A 13860-nucleotide genomic window follows, 5' to 3' on the forward strand; every position below is an offset into this window, starting at 1 on the left:
CCCGGGGCTTTTTGCTTCGTTGTAAAGCTGTGACTCCCGTTTGTTCAGCGCCCAGCCATTTATTTTGAAAGTGCCGGTACTGAGCTGCATGAAATTTCTGCAGCGGGAAGGCGGCTGGCCTCCGCATACCCGCTGCAGGAGACGCGGTACAGGACGTAACGAAATGGCTACTACTATCTGCATTACTGTAACTTCAGATCTGAATTACTGTGGCTTCAGATACACAAGACTGGGTTTCTAACTTCCCTGGAACAAAGAGTTTTCCTAGCTTTCGGATTTTTAAAGCTAGGATTCACCTTAACTAAACCGTACAAATTGTCTTATATATAATGGAGTCGGAGCTACGTTATACCAGACAGCATTTTCCAGACTTAGTAAATTCTTTATCTGTTACCAGAAGCAGCAAGTTTACAAAAGGGATCCCGGCCTGCGGGGATCTCTGAACTCAAGAAACGCTGCATTTTCTTTTTGCAATTTCCAGCCACACAAAGTGAGGATATGTAGCAGAGCACCTGCAGCCCCCACACTTCACAGATGCTCACTTACACCTGGCCTAGCTACTCGTTTTTTTCCTAAAATAAAAAAAATAGTAGAATTGCTCTGTACTTCCTTGTGATTCCAGTTAGTAACTGCGCATCATTTTTCCCCTTAACACTTGCCTCTTACAGACACATTTTCCATAACTGTTTCGAAGCAGTCAGTTTGTGTACCCCGAGCACAGCCCTGTATTCATGCACCTGGACCTCAGTAACAGATTCGGTATTTAGTAATAGATTTACTGGGCAGGGAGCGCTATTAAATGGCAATACATAAAATTCGAATGACTCCTTTCTTGAAATGCAGCATGAATAGTTTTGTCAGGTCTGCTTCACTGACTGACAATGCTTTTCAGCTTTTTCAAACCCTGTTTTGCTAAAGCATATGTACTTCATATGCTGCTTTGCCCGGACATGCTCAGATTTCCCAGCTGTGTCCATGTTTCGAGGTCAGCTACTTGAACAGAGAATTTTTTTCCTTTCCAGTGGGAGGAAGAGCACAAAGAACAGAGTCAGGGATAACAATTCCTCATTATAAGAGGCACCGACACAGCCAGTACTAACTGGCACCCATCTCCATAGAAATGCCATGTACTGTAAGGATAAAGAAAATGAGTTATTATGCTGTAGCCGCAGGGGAAGCATTCCCAGGCACAAGGAACAATGTGAGTGCGTCTGCATTGCTGCTTCTGCTGTTCCTCTACTATGGCTACAGCAGCGTTTCTCAACATTCATCTCCTGTGTCCCTTCCCTCCAGGATACAGTCCGTACATCAGCCCTCACTCTCAGTCTGAAAAGCAGCTGGTGACACTTGCGGTGGCTCAGTCTAGCGGCCCTGTGTCCCTATCTGAGTTTTCTCTGTCTGTCACCAACCAAGGCCTTCCTAGAAGAGTTTCGGCCCCAGCGCTGTTGCAGGTCTTCCTGGCTGTATATAAAACCCCACTCAGCTTTCTATAGACACTCCCTGTGACAGCTTTTGCTGTCTCACAGAGGAACGTCCTTTGAGCATTGCTGGGCTAAAGACACGAAATTCTTTGTAGTACCAACAATATATAAATTTAATAAGAAATCTTCACAATAGTGTTAAACAGAGATAATATTGTCCTTCGCTAGCACACCTCCTTCCTCACTCAGTGCGGGTACAACCCTCAAACCTAAAGCTTTGTGGTGTTATCCAAGAAATCCCTGTGATCACAAAGCCTCACGTGACTGAAAACGAGGACCAGGGAAACGGCTTCCCAGCCTCTGACGATTTTTCAAGGTGAAATACTGCAGGACTGTCCCTCAGTAGAACACCACCGACTTTTACTGGGATAATCCCCAAATAATGGTAGCTGTCATTTCTCCAGATCTTCAGGATAAGAGGTGAGAGTTGCACAGCTATTCCCACCCCTCTCACACACGGAGCTCCTGGCAGGTTGGCCACGAGGCCCACCACCGGCATTTCAAACCGAATTCTCTCCGGACAGAATTTTAAGTGACCCTTTTTCACCTGTACTCATCAAACCACTGGAGAACCGAGAGTGGCCACAGTGCAGTCTCTTAGCTAGCAAATCAACCTCCAAATTCAGCAGTGAGGGGAGAAGTCCGAGGAAGCAATAGAGCTGCAGAGCTGAGCGGGCGCTGTGTGACACAACGGGGGCAGCTGCTAAGCCAGGGAGCGGCGTCCCCCCGAGTCGCAGCCCTCAGCCACGTCAGGACGGTTTTATTTAATGCTGCGGAAAAGGAACGGAAGCAGAGCACTGAGCAGTGCTCTAAAGAGCATTCAAATAATTAAAACGGTGACATTGCTGACCAATTTTCTTTGCTCCTCAGGCCTCTAGCCACAGGCTTATGGTTCTCCTGTGGCTTCCTACGATTTAAACTGGAGTAGGCTGTGGCGGTGGTCAGAGGAGAGAAGCCGGGGAGCTAAATATTAAGTAGGTAGGACTCTTCTCCTTGAGCTAGAAAGCTAAGGTCCTAAATCATCCGGCCAAGACACAGTTAGGAAAAAGTAGCTACAGTTCTCAGAGAAATCTCTGGACGAAATCTGGCAGAGCTCTGCAGGGTGATGTGAACTGCAAACAACTGGATGTATATTTTCTTGATTCAAGGTACAAAAAGAATAATTTACAGGAAAAAAAAAAAAAGAGAGGGAGAAATGACATAAAAAGGAAGGCACTGGTTCATGAAATCAAATGAAGGAAGTTCTCCCTCTAGTTTACATCACACACTCTCTCCTCTTTAAGATTTTTTTTTCCTGTTAGATTTTCCCCTAGACCTTTGGCTTTGAGACTAGCATAATCAGCCCCAGGTCTGTAACTTTTTTACAAGCCACCTTCCTCTCCTCTCTCCACATTTAGCTTCAGACAATTCTTCATCATTAAGTTTGGTTCTCAGGCCACAAAAATGCAGCAGCATGCTAAAATTAGTGGGGGAGTCCATATGCAATTAAGCTGCTAAAGGTGTAAAATCAGTCAGTTCCATGCCCTTATCCTGTTTCCATTCAAATCAGCAAGACCTTTGTCATCGTCTTACTTGGGAGAAAATCTGGATTTTTGACATAACAGAGCTTGAGCCAGAGCTGTCCTCAATGTAGGCTTATTTAAGCAATACTGGTTGTTTAAGAAAGCAGCTTTTTGTGTATATTCTTGTGCTTTGTGATGAGGTCAAAGTTATACGGTCTGCCCAACGTAGTCTAAATTAGAGACGTAAAGCCCAAAGGAGAAAGTGCTCTCTGGTCTCAGAGGGAGCTACAGCATTTTCATAAAACCTTGTAATCATTGACTTAGTGTTTGCAGTTGTATCTGCAGGTTTAAAGGTGATGGTCAGTATGTAATAAAGAGGGGACACGAGTTTATAAAGAGACAGGGCTCCGTTACAAAAGTCTGCTATTTCACACAGGTCTCAGCTCCTCCATACCAGCCTACCATTCTGATCTGCTGCACTGGTTTCCCAAGCAGAATGCTTTTACTTATTTCAGTGCTCATTGGCATACAGGGGCTTTGCTCCTGGGCTGCCTCTCCTCCTGCCAGAAAAGTGCCAAGTGCATTGCTGTCCCCCACCTGTGATGACACCGCAGTAGAGGAGGCTGCAGATCTGGCTCTTCGCCAGATCAATGCTGACCGAAGAGAGGGCTACATCCTCCGCCTCTATCGGGTCTTCAGTGTCCGAGAACATCCCCAGGTGAGTTACCTCCTTGCTCTCTATCTGTTTCTCCCATGAAGAGCCCTGTGTCTATCACCATTCCCTAGCAATAGCTATCTGAACTAGGAAATATTTCAAAAGGCAAATGTAAATTTACCTTCACAGGACTCCAGGGGTGATGCCAACTTTATGCACAGATGACTAGAAACAATTTCATCACTGCTGTGGGCAATTAGAGAGCAAAGCTCAGGCACGATTCTCTGCTGCCTGCCCCTGGTACAGCTCCAGGCATTGGTTCAAATTCAGTATGAAACACCACTACTCTGATTTAGTTTCATATTCACCTTCCTCCCACACCTTCCTCCCACTGCCTTGTGCAGTTGGCGCGCAAAGGTTAACCAGTCACCGTACATTTTGCACAAAGGATGTGAGCACTAACAGGTTGTGGTGATTTTACCTCGCTAGGCAGCTGAACTCCACCACAACGCATCCAGCTTGGGACCAGGGAATTCCTTCACAGGTTTCTAAATGACGACTCACTCCACACAAGAAATTCAGAACTAGCTCAAGTGAAAAAATTACAAAGGGAATACATGTGGAATATCACTCTCATAGCCTCAAATATTTTCTTTCCCTATGCACACTTAGTTTATTACTACTTGGTGTGACAAAAGCTGAACGGCACTAGCAAGGGACAACCTGAGATGAGGGCACAAACTTGTAAGGCACTGTGCAAGCACACCGATAACATTCCCTGCCATGCTTGCTCTCTTCTGGTACTTACCCGAAGGGCAAAGAGTTCTGAACCCTGAAAGAAACTGAGGCTTATTGCCAGATGCTTAAAGATCTGTACTGGTAAGGACATGACGCTACATCCTGCTACTCTCACAAAGACATGGTTTCTGCAGACATGCTGTGGCCTCCAGCAATGTGCGATCTCACAGCTAAAGATACACACCTTGCTCTATGTTCTCTCCCTTGCTTTGCTCAGGTGACAGAACAAAGCAACTGGATCAGTTCTCTGGAGAGTTTTTGCCACGTAGGACAACTGCCCGTGAGTTGGCCCAGCAGCCACACCACCAGCCACGGAGATGGGCACCTCACCGGCCCTAGCACCGAGGGTGTACCAACGGGGGAGCCCAGCACATGGCCAGAACTCAGTCTGCCATGTCGGCCCCTAGCTAAAGATGGCCTATTGGGGCTATTTTGTACTGACAATTAGAACAACCCTATGGCCACCAAGGCTGCAGCATGCTGGGTGCAGCCACGCTGCAAACCACTTGACTCGTCTCCTTGCTTCTCCCTTCACCTGTGCCAAATCTATCTCAGCACAAGACAATTCTGGGCCTTATTTGTCATTTGGTCTGTCACTTAATTCCCTAGATTCTTAACTTACCTCTTTAGGGCCTAGGTTGCTCTTTGTTTCTATGGGTTTTAATTTGAGTTTAATTTGCTCTTATTCTTATTTTTTGCATCTAATATGCTTATCCTACAAATAAGGTGTTTCGAGACACTGTGTAATAATACACTAGACAGTCTAAAACCTTTGTCACATTTTTGCTGCAGCCAAACACAATACATAATAAGCAGTCAGCTATGTCAGGGATAATTACGGAGAGTAACAACTTTATGCAACCTTCTATGCCCCTCAAAAAAAAACAAGAAATCTTTTTTCTTTTTTTTAGCAGGTTTTTTTTTTTACCTCCTTTTTTTTTTTTTACTTAGGATAAAAGCATTTTCAAAATGACTTCAAATTCTAATCTGCCCTTAAGCAACTTGTGGTTCAGTTTTGCTCTAATTGAAACTAATAAGCCATCTGCTATTAACTTATACGTAAGTAGGACAGAGCTTTTCTTTCATACAAGATACCCATGATTAACTTCAATGACAGACACTTAACCAAAATTACAAATCAAGCCAAAATGCTCCATTTCTTTCCCTTGCCCCAGAACTCCCCGCCACAAAGGCAATGCTGCGCTGCTGCCAAATCTTTTCTGGCTCCAAGGCTTCCCAGCACACGTGGCGGCGGCAATACTAGCATCAGCAGCACTGAGGAAGGGATCTTTTTGTCAATGCAGAGAAGACTTAAGTTTTTATTCAATACTAAGCAGAAATCAAAAGGCCCTTGCATAACGGTCTTTTTATGAAAATTAAAATAAGGATAATGAAACCTTCAGAGAACTGCTGAGCTCTGAATAAACCCCAAATTATCCTTTCCCCGGTAGAGAATGATACGTACTGAAGCAGGTAGACAAAAAGATGTGTAGATTTTATAATAACCTCATAATAACCAGCATATTAGAACTGGTATTAAACAAGAGAGCTACAGGAAACAGGAAATACAGTTTGGTCCACCCTGGCTGCATTTAATATTTCCACGATCACCAAGCTTTACAATCAGTCTTCATGATTCACTTGAGTAAATCCATCTAACATCAAACATATCTGATTGTAAGAACATTCTTTTATGTGACCTGTGTGCTTTTGCCTCCAGAATACCCGAATGACCAATCTGAAAGCTCAAGTCACCAATCCCAGCTTTGGGACTCCTTAAAGACACCCACTTTCCTTGGCTGTTACTTGCTCACGTAGGCTAGCCTTAATAACGTTTTTTCTCATAGAGGATATATTTAAAATTACAAGCTTGAAATGAATGCTGCAGTACTCAACAATATTTACATTTTCAGTAAACGGCAATGACTTTTTGAACAGTCTTATTTTCTGTTTACCAATATAACCTATATTAGCTATCACATTAAGGAGACCATGGTCATGGTAAGGAGACCAAGATCATGGCACTTAAGTGCATTGTATGTAAACAGAAAATTATAATTTCCTCCTTCCAGAGAAGGACCTATGCAGCCAGGTGTGGGGATACTGCCATGCAACTGTACACTGTGCTGCTGCACCTCAGCTTCACTCTTTGTCAAAATAGCTTTTGATCTTTTGAAGACTTTTCGACTGTCAAAAAGAAATCAAAACTGAAGTCAAAATGGTATGGATGCTAGCCCCAGACTTCTACAAGGCCCCATCAAATGTTTTCTTTTCTCCATAAACTACTGAAATCAACTACAAATGAATGAATACTCCTCTCATTTAGTTTTGTTTTACCTCCCTTTTCAACAAAGAGATAATCTCAGTCCGAACATGCAACTAACACTCACATGTGAGTTCTTTAGATGTATAAATGACCGCTGGTCTCTTTCCAGCTTTCCACTGCAGAAAACAAAACATGATCCTAATAAGCTGAACCAGGAGTTGCACCATGTAGCATTTTATCCCTCAGTACTAGATCATGTAATTGCTATATATATTGTGGTGTACTTTTAATCTTTCCTTGTCCCCTTCCCATGGAAACATGTTTGCCCAGATCTTAAGCCCTAATTGCTTTTTGCACCTGTGCTGCAGTGAACTAAATAAAGGTTTCAGTGGACTTAAGCACTGGTTCAGAACACAATCACTGGACTGAAGATTTGAGTGAGTCTGGGACATCCATGCATATATGCAAGGTGCCTCATAGCACTTTCTGGTATCTGAGAGAACACTTAGATCACCTGCATCATCACAGTCATTGTCTCTTTGCAGTGCAAAGCATTCGTACTTGAAGAAGACACTACTCTAAGAAATACGAGCTTTCTATTTCTAATGCCTACTGGGAATGTTCCATGTCAGCAGTTTATTATTATTTGTAGTAATTATTGTCTTATTCCTAATGAAGGCAAAATAACCTGCCTTTCAAATCTAATCATAAAAATGCAGTTGACAATGAAAACATCACCATGTTTAATTCCTGTTCTTGGGTTCTGGTTGGTATGAGAATCAGAGAGAGAAACTGACTCTAAAAGGCTGTTTGTTCTTTCAGGTATGACCGAGCCCATTCTCACAGGACCTGACACTCTCCTGATTTGCCTCCATAGAGAATTTGTCCCACACTATGTCCAGTTCTCAAGATATTTGTGTGCCTAACCTGCGTGTTTTGTGTTTCTCCAGCTCTCCCTTTGATTTGTTCTTACTTCATTCTGTACAAAACTGGGAGATGACCCTTTCTTTTTTGTGCTCAGGAGATCACTGGTTCTGTCTTCTACCTCGTCTTGGATGTAGTAGATACCGAATGCCACGTACTCAGCAAAAAGTTGTGGAAGAACTGCACAGCCAGACCTGCTCATACAACTGTAAGAATTTTATTTCATATTTAATCTCAGGTATGAGAATTACTCAGGTAGTACTGACGACAAGAAAATCCCTGCACAAGCATTTTCAGTAGGCAGCAGAGCTTAGTTAGAAAACCCATTTTTAAGGTTCAGAGTTTTCCTTTGTACTATCTAACCTATTTTTAGAATGGTAAGATATACTTTATAAAATAAGAATTGAAAGTAACTTTTTGACCAGAGCTAATAAGCAGATATATCTAAATACCTATGATAGGATACTATTTAGAATAAATGGTTTACTTTTTATAGCAAACCTGTTAATAGCTTATTTTAATAACAGACTGTCAAGAAGGGAATAAAAAAAACTCATTTAATATTACGTGATTTTTGTTTACTTTAATTCTACTTTTATTCCAACAACTTTGCAAAAATTGTACTGAAAAAGGGAGAAAGAAGAAAGCCCAGCAAAATAAGCTGCAAAGACAGAAACTGATATAAGACTGTTGCTACCAGTGACCAAAATGATACTGAACAAGTGACAAACAAACTTAACGAATGGAGGTTGACTAGAAGAAGCCTTGCATATGAAGTTAAAAAAAAAAAAAAGTTGCTACAATGAAATTGTCCTACACTGCTTCTAAAGTCAGTTACCATTTTAAAATTATAAACAAATAAAATAAAATGGAAGAACAAAATAATTCTGTTCACTTCCACTTACAGCACTTTCAGCAGGAAAGGGGTGCAAAGAACACATGGTCAAAATGGCTTCTATGAAGCCTAGAAACGTATGTCCGAGAGGCCTTGGTTATACATTTGGCAATACTTAAGAAGCACTTGGAGGACGTACATTTTCAAACACAAAGACACAATGGATATTAATAGGCCACCATTTTTTTCTGCCATAAAGTCAGAGTTGTTTGGTGTGCAAGAGTGGCATTACTGTGCCACGAGCTGGTTTAGCTTCACTCTCCTTCCTTGCTTCACAGGAAAAAGGGGAAAGCTGGAAGACAGGTGACTGGTTCCAGACGCTCTGGGTTGATCACCTTTAGGCTGTCTGAGTTCTGTACATTGACCCAGCTTCTGATGTGGGGGCTGGTGGGGAAAGCACTCTGTGACACTCAGGCAGCCCTCAGCTGCCGGAAGAGTGGCTCTGCATTGCCCTCCTGCAGACAAGCACTGCACCAGGATTACTCAGAATTATGCTGACACCAGGGGAAGACCTGGGCTTTTATTTCTAACGGGGTTATTCAGAAGAGAAATGTGCTCCATTCCCATTTGAGTAATAACACAGCTTTCTTTTTGAAAATAATTTCATGACTGTAAGAAGAAAACTAACTGCTTGCTCTCTGGGTACTAGATGATCATTGCAAGGGCTGCAATATTTATTGTTTCTACGTGTTTATATTGCTTTAGGTTTATGGTCAATGTAAAGCAATTATCTACATTAATCAGTCAAGAAAAATTGCTCATCTGAATACTTATGAGTGTGTGCTTCAGCCAGGTATGTCTTTATTTAATATGCTCACTTTAAAAAAGGACTGGAAAAATAGTTTGCCATATAGCAATAGTTTAAATTTTAATTGTGATTATGGCAGCACAGCATTTCCATTAGCTTTCAACCGACCTAATTTTCTCAGGTCAGTGATCATAAGACCAGTGCAGTCCCGCAGCACAAAGCAGTGCAGAGAATAACTGTTTTCAGCTCTGGGAAACCCTGCAGAGCTTCTATTTGGGCTTTTACCCTCTGGTCCAAAAAGCATTTTTATGGGTTCGTGAAGGGCAGGCAAGAACAGCAAGCCAGTTCTTACTGTCAGTAGGCTGAGGTTTTTTATGCAGCGTCTCTGCCTGCATTACAACATTTTTATGGGTCTGCACATTCATAAAGATTCAAAACTATTGAATGAATCCAACCACATATTGTTACTCCAGGAGGGCAAGTGGGCTTGGCTGGGGGCACAGATGTGTTTGGAGTGACCTACACTGTCAACATGCTCTACGGTTCTGAAAACTTCTCCCTAATGACATTGTTTTGTTTGAATAAAAGTTCCACCCAGATATATTTGGGCAGTATGTCCTGACTGCCCAGTTGATGACTGTCCAACTGAGCCCAAATATTTGGAGGCTGCTGTTCAAAGCCTTGGCAAGTTCAACGGAGAGAGTGAACAAACTCATTATTTCTCTGTCCTCAATGTCACAAGAGCTTCAATGCAGGTAAGCCAAAGCTCATATGACTTGCTTTAACCTTCAGGAAGCATGGATCCACCTGTCAGACTTCCTATGATTTGTTCTGTGTAGAAGTTATACATGTTTAGTACAGAGATTACTCCCATGGAGAATTCTGGGAAATCTGCATTAATGTAAGACTCTGACTCCATCTGTTGCAAAAAGAAGAGCTTTTTTTGCAAAGCTGAAGATACAGATTTGCGTTCCAAAGTTTAGCAAAGCTTCACTGTGAGCTCTTTTTTCCACCACCACCATGAATTAATGACTCCCAATTAGAAAGTACTTAATAAAGCACAGTCACTCCTTCTAACACATACCTGTGATACACTAAATGAGTTTAAGCATGGTTGAAAATTAATTTTAGGCTAACAGAGAGTTAGTGATCACCTGGCTAAATACTGTTTATGACAGTAATATTCAGTCTTTCTAAAACTCATTACATATAGATAGCAAGGTGGATTTCACTCTGTCTCAAACAGTTAGGTAGTACTACAGGGCAGTATTTCATTGCTCCCATTTTCAAATCCAGGGGTACCTATATTTCAGATGTGGAAAAAGTGATCTTCTTCATTAAAGCAGCCTGAAATGATCAACAAGACACTGAACAGTCTCTGGATATATAGTTCTATGTGGGTGCTAACTTATTATGAAAACCAAACTTGTTTGAACTATAGCGAGTCCATGAGTCATTAGGATTGTGCATATGTAAGAAGTAAAAAATAATCAGGCAATAAAGCAGCACTGGCAAAAATCATTCTCCTGTAATACAACTAACAGCAATACCCCAAATATAACCTGCTCCTTCCACACTTAGCAGGAGTTTTACATCCATTTCAAGGGCTGTAGGACTTTTTCTCCTTCTTGACACATGCACAAGGGCTAATTCCCACTGGTTTCTTATTAACAGTGGGTCATCGGTCCAGCATATTTTGTAGAGTTTGTAATTCAGGAGACATCCTGCTCCAAAAGTGACTCGATTGCTGACATCTCCAAGTGCAAGCCTCTTTCATCTGAATTAGCTGTAAGTATAAACAACTATTTTTCAGATAACATGGTTCCTCGGCAAACACTTGTCCTGTTCCTTAGGTTCTCTGCAGACAAGAATCAAAACCCACAAGTCTTTCTATGGGCTGTAGCTTCAGCTTGCATGTATACAAATTACTTTAGAATAGAAAAAAACATTTCAGTAAAAGTTCCAAATTCTTACCTAGAAGTCCATGAACAAAGAAAAAAAGACAAACAAAAAATACTATCCAGAAAAAGGTGGGTAGCCACTGCTTTACAAAAGAAACATTCTTAAGGCTTTCTTCCAAATAAAAAGATACAGACAAAATATTGCAAGCAATGTATAAAGAGTATCTTCACACTACAATTGAGTCAGCTAGGGAAAACATTTAGGAACTACAGAAAAAAAAAAACACATAAGAGAAACTGAAAAACTAAATGGGCATGCCGACAAGAGATTCTATTTCAAGTCCCGTCTCAACTGAGATCCCAGCCATGTTAACTACAGCCCAGCAAATATATAGTTGTTAGAAGAAACATCTTGTCATGGATTCTTCCACTTGTATGATTTGAAATTGTTTTTGCCTCAGAAATATCATTATGTCCTATTACACCTTACCTGCATGGGGATATTCTGCTAGAGCAGAACTTAAGCGTGCTGTTGTAGTTGGATCTTAAGTAGCCAGTTCATTTTTACCATTGTGCTACCTAACCCTCCTTTGCAAACATAAAGCCTTTTTCAAATGCTGCCTTTCTTTGTAAGCTTGCCAATCCCAAAATAAAAGTGCCCAAGCTGCTTATCCCTTCAAATACATGTAGAAGCTATACCTACTCAGCCTTTCTTAATCATCTATTTTACAAGATAAGAGCTCAATATCAGTGCTACAATGTGAAAATAATACTTGCATTTTCTTCTTCCAGAAAATGGGTTTCTGCAAAGGCTCTGTAGTAAACAGTGACTTGGAAGACAAAAAATCTGTCACAATATCTTGTGAAATCTACAGTCCTCAGGTATTTCTTAATCTAATCTTAATATTTTAAGACTAACACTCCTTTGGAAAACAAGAATCGAACTCTTGAAAGCCCAGCCATTTGTAAGTTTTCTTATTCACAAAGATATGGGCTTCAAGAAAGTGAAAAGGCCAAATCAGGAAGAAATCTCTCTTGTGATAAAGCAGACTGTTGCTAGGTGGATAAAAAGGTAAGAGAATAAGTGTAGAGTCAATCACACAGACTGTGTTCAGAACGCTCAACAAAGAAATAGTAATAAATAGCAAAGGGAATCCAAAGTGTAATAACTGTGTAGTTACCCAGGATTCATAAGAGACGCTTCCATCTGTCTATCCTTGGAGCTTCTGTTCTGCAGCTGGTCTCTGAAGACTGGAAATGCGGCAGATCCTTGGTATGAAGGGTGACCTTCATATCTGAAAAAAAAATTATAACGGCTTCAATATAAGTGATGTTTATTGCCTGTTTTTTAGGATCCTGTCACTGAAGAAGAAAACCAACAAACTAACCAGCAACCTGGAGAATCCAGCCAGAATCAACAACTAGCTTCCCCTTCAGAAACCAATCCTTTCTCTTTACATCTAGAGAAAACAGTGGGCTGGGTTAAAATTCTCCCTCCTTCAACTGAGGACATCTCTCCCCATAACCTACCTGAAAGTCAAAATGAACATGAAAATAGAAAGCCAGTTCCACCTATGGCTGTAGGATCTACATCCAGTCCACCAGCCCCTGACGGAGAAAAGACTCAAGGAGACAAACCAGACTTGACGAAACCAGTCACTGCACCGATTATTCTCCCCTTCCCTGAAGAACTTTCTCTCTCAGAATCATGCCCAGGAGAAGCAAAGGAGATAAATTCCATCCTACGTCCTTTGCTGACTAGAAAGCCTGCCAAGGTCTAGTCAGCAGCCAGTCCCCTTAACCACCTGCCACAAAATAACAGGCACAGTGGCTTCGTGGTCTTCCCATTTATGTAACATCTTTAAATAAATAAATTGCTTACCACAATCTTCATCTTTGGAGTTCTCAGTTTCCTTTGGAACAGCCCCGGCTGTGCTCTCGCTGCACTGACCCTGAGCCTCAGCAGCCAAACCTGTGGGATAGGGAAGCTCTCAGGGCCCTTACACAGTCACAGTCTGCATAACAGTGTATAAACAGGGAATAGGACTTCCACACTGTTTAGCATTAAAAGCTAGTGTTTTTTTTATTACCGTATGGATCAATCTCTTATAATTACTCTTATTATACCTATATAAATATTATATATAACATTATAACATGTCACATCATCTTATTATACAATGCATATTATTATATGATACATATTACATTGTGTTTTATTATATAACCTTATAATTAATCCTATTTATTTCCTAAAGAAATCAAGGACAAAGCTCCATGGTTTGAACAGAACCTTACTTTTACTTCTGCAGTTAATTTTGCAAGAATTGTACATTTTCTACTGTTTGTTCATAGTTTTTCTATTTCATCCATAAAAAATACATGAGCCCCTGTCAAGAAAATGATCAGTGTCACAATGAACACCACAGAACAAGAAGAGGAAAAAACAAACAAACAATCTGTAAACAATAGATGACTCAGGAAATTATGTTATAAATTACCTAATTTGATGCCTTTCTTCAATATGACTGCCCATTTGAAAAATTAAACAGCATTGTAAGTAATGAATGGGGGTGGGATTTGGAACACAGCAATGATGTGAATATTATTGTTAACTGATGAGATGTATTTCAAATGTCTTTGATCATTTACATGGCATTTATTTCACCTCTTATTTCAACCTTCCAGAA

At 41.0% G+C, this 13860-nt stretch overlaps 2 protein-coding genes across 2 annotated transcripts in view; one reads left to right on the forward strand and one right to left on the reverse strand.

Moving 5' to 3' along the window:
• SENP5 (SUMO specific peptidase 5) overlaps window positions 1-13860 on the reverse strand; it is a 180530-nt gene that overhangs the window by 128740 nt on the left and 37930 nt on the right. The window contains exons 3-4 of the mRNA XM_083848394.1: window positions 13053-13142; window positions 12352-12465 (exon numbers count right to left, since the gene is read on the reverse strand). The gene's annotated coding sequence lies outside the window, so the exon portion shown is untranslated. The remainder of the gene's footprint in view (window positions 1-12351; window positions 12466-13052; window positions 13143-13860) is intronic.
• FETUB (fetuin B) lies at window positions 3366-13063 on the forward strand. Its single transcript, XM_083848396.1, has 7 exons — window positions 3366-3701; window positions 7724-7834; window positions 9227-9314; window positions 9858-10024; window positions 10944-11057; window positions 11963-12052; window positions 12523-13063. The coding sequence occupies exons 1-7, from the start codon at window positions 3480-3482 to the stop codon at window positions 12949-12951; spliced, it is 1221 nt and encodes a 406-aa protein (XP_083704522.1). The 5' UTR covers window positions 3366-3479; the 3' UTR covers window positions 12952-13063.

Source organism: Anser anser (assembly GCF_964211835.1).
Source record: "Anser anser genome assembly, chromosome: 9".
Taxonomy (NCBI): Eukaryota; Metazoa; Chordata; class Aves; order Anseriformes; family Anatidae; genus Anser; species Anser anser.

What these genes read in the sequence shown, in the direction of transcription:
- FETUB (XM_083848396.1), top strand. Translation starts at nt 3,480, where the DNA reads ATGCTTTTACTTATTTCAGTGCTCATTGGCATACAGGGGCTTTGCTCC. An exon ending in CCAGACCTGCTCATACAACT is followed by an intron (nt 7,835 to 9,226) that starts GTAAGAATTTTA and finishes ATATTGCTTTAG; the next exon opens with GTTTATGGTCAATGTAAAGC. An exon ending in GTGAAATCTACAGTCCTCAG is followed by an intron (nt 12,053 to 12,522) that starts GTATTTCTTAAT and finishes CCTGTTTTTTAG; the next exon opens with GATCCTGTCACTGAAGAAGA.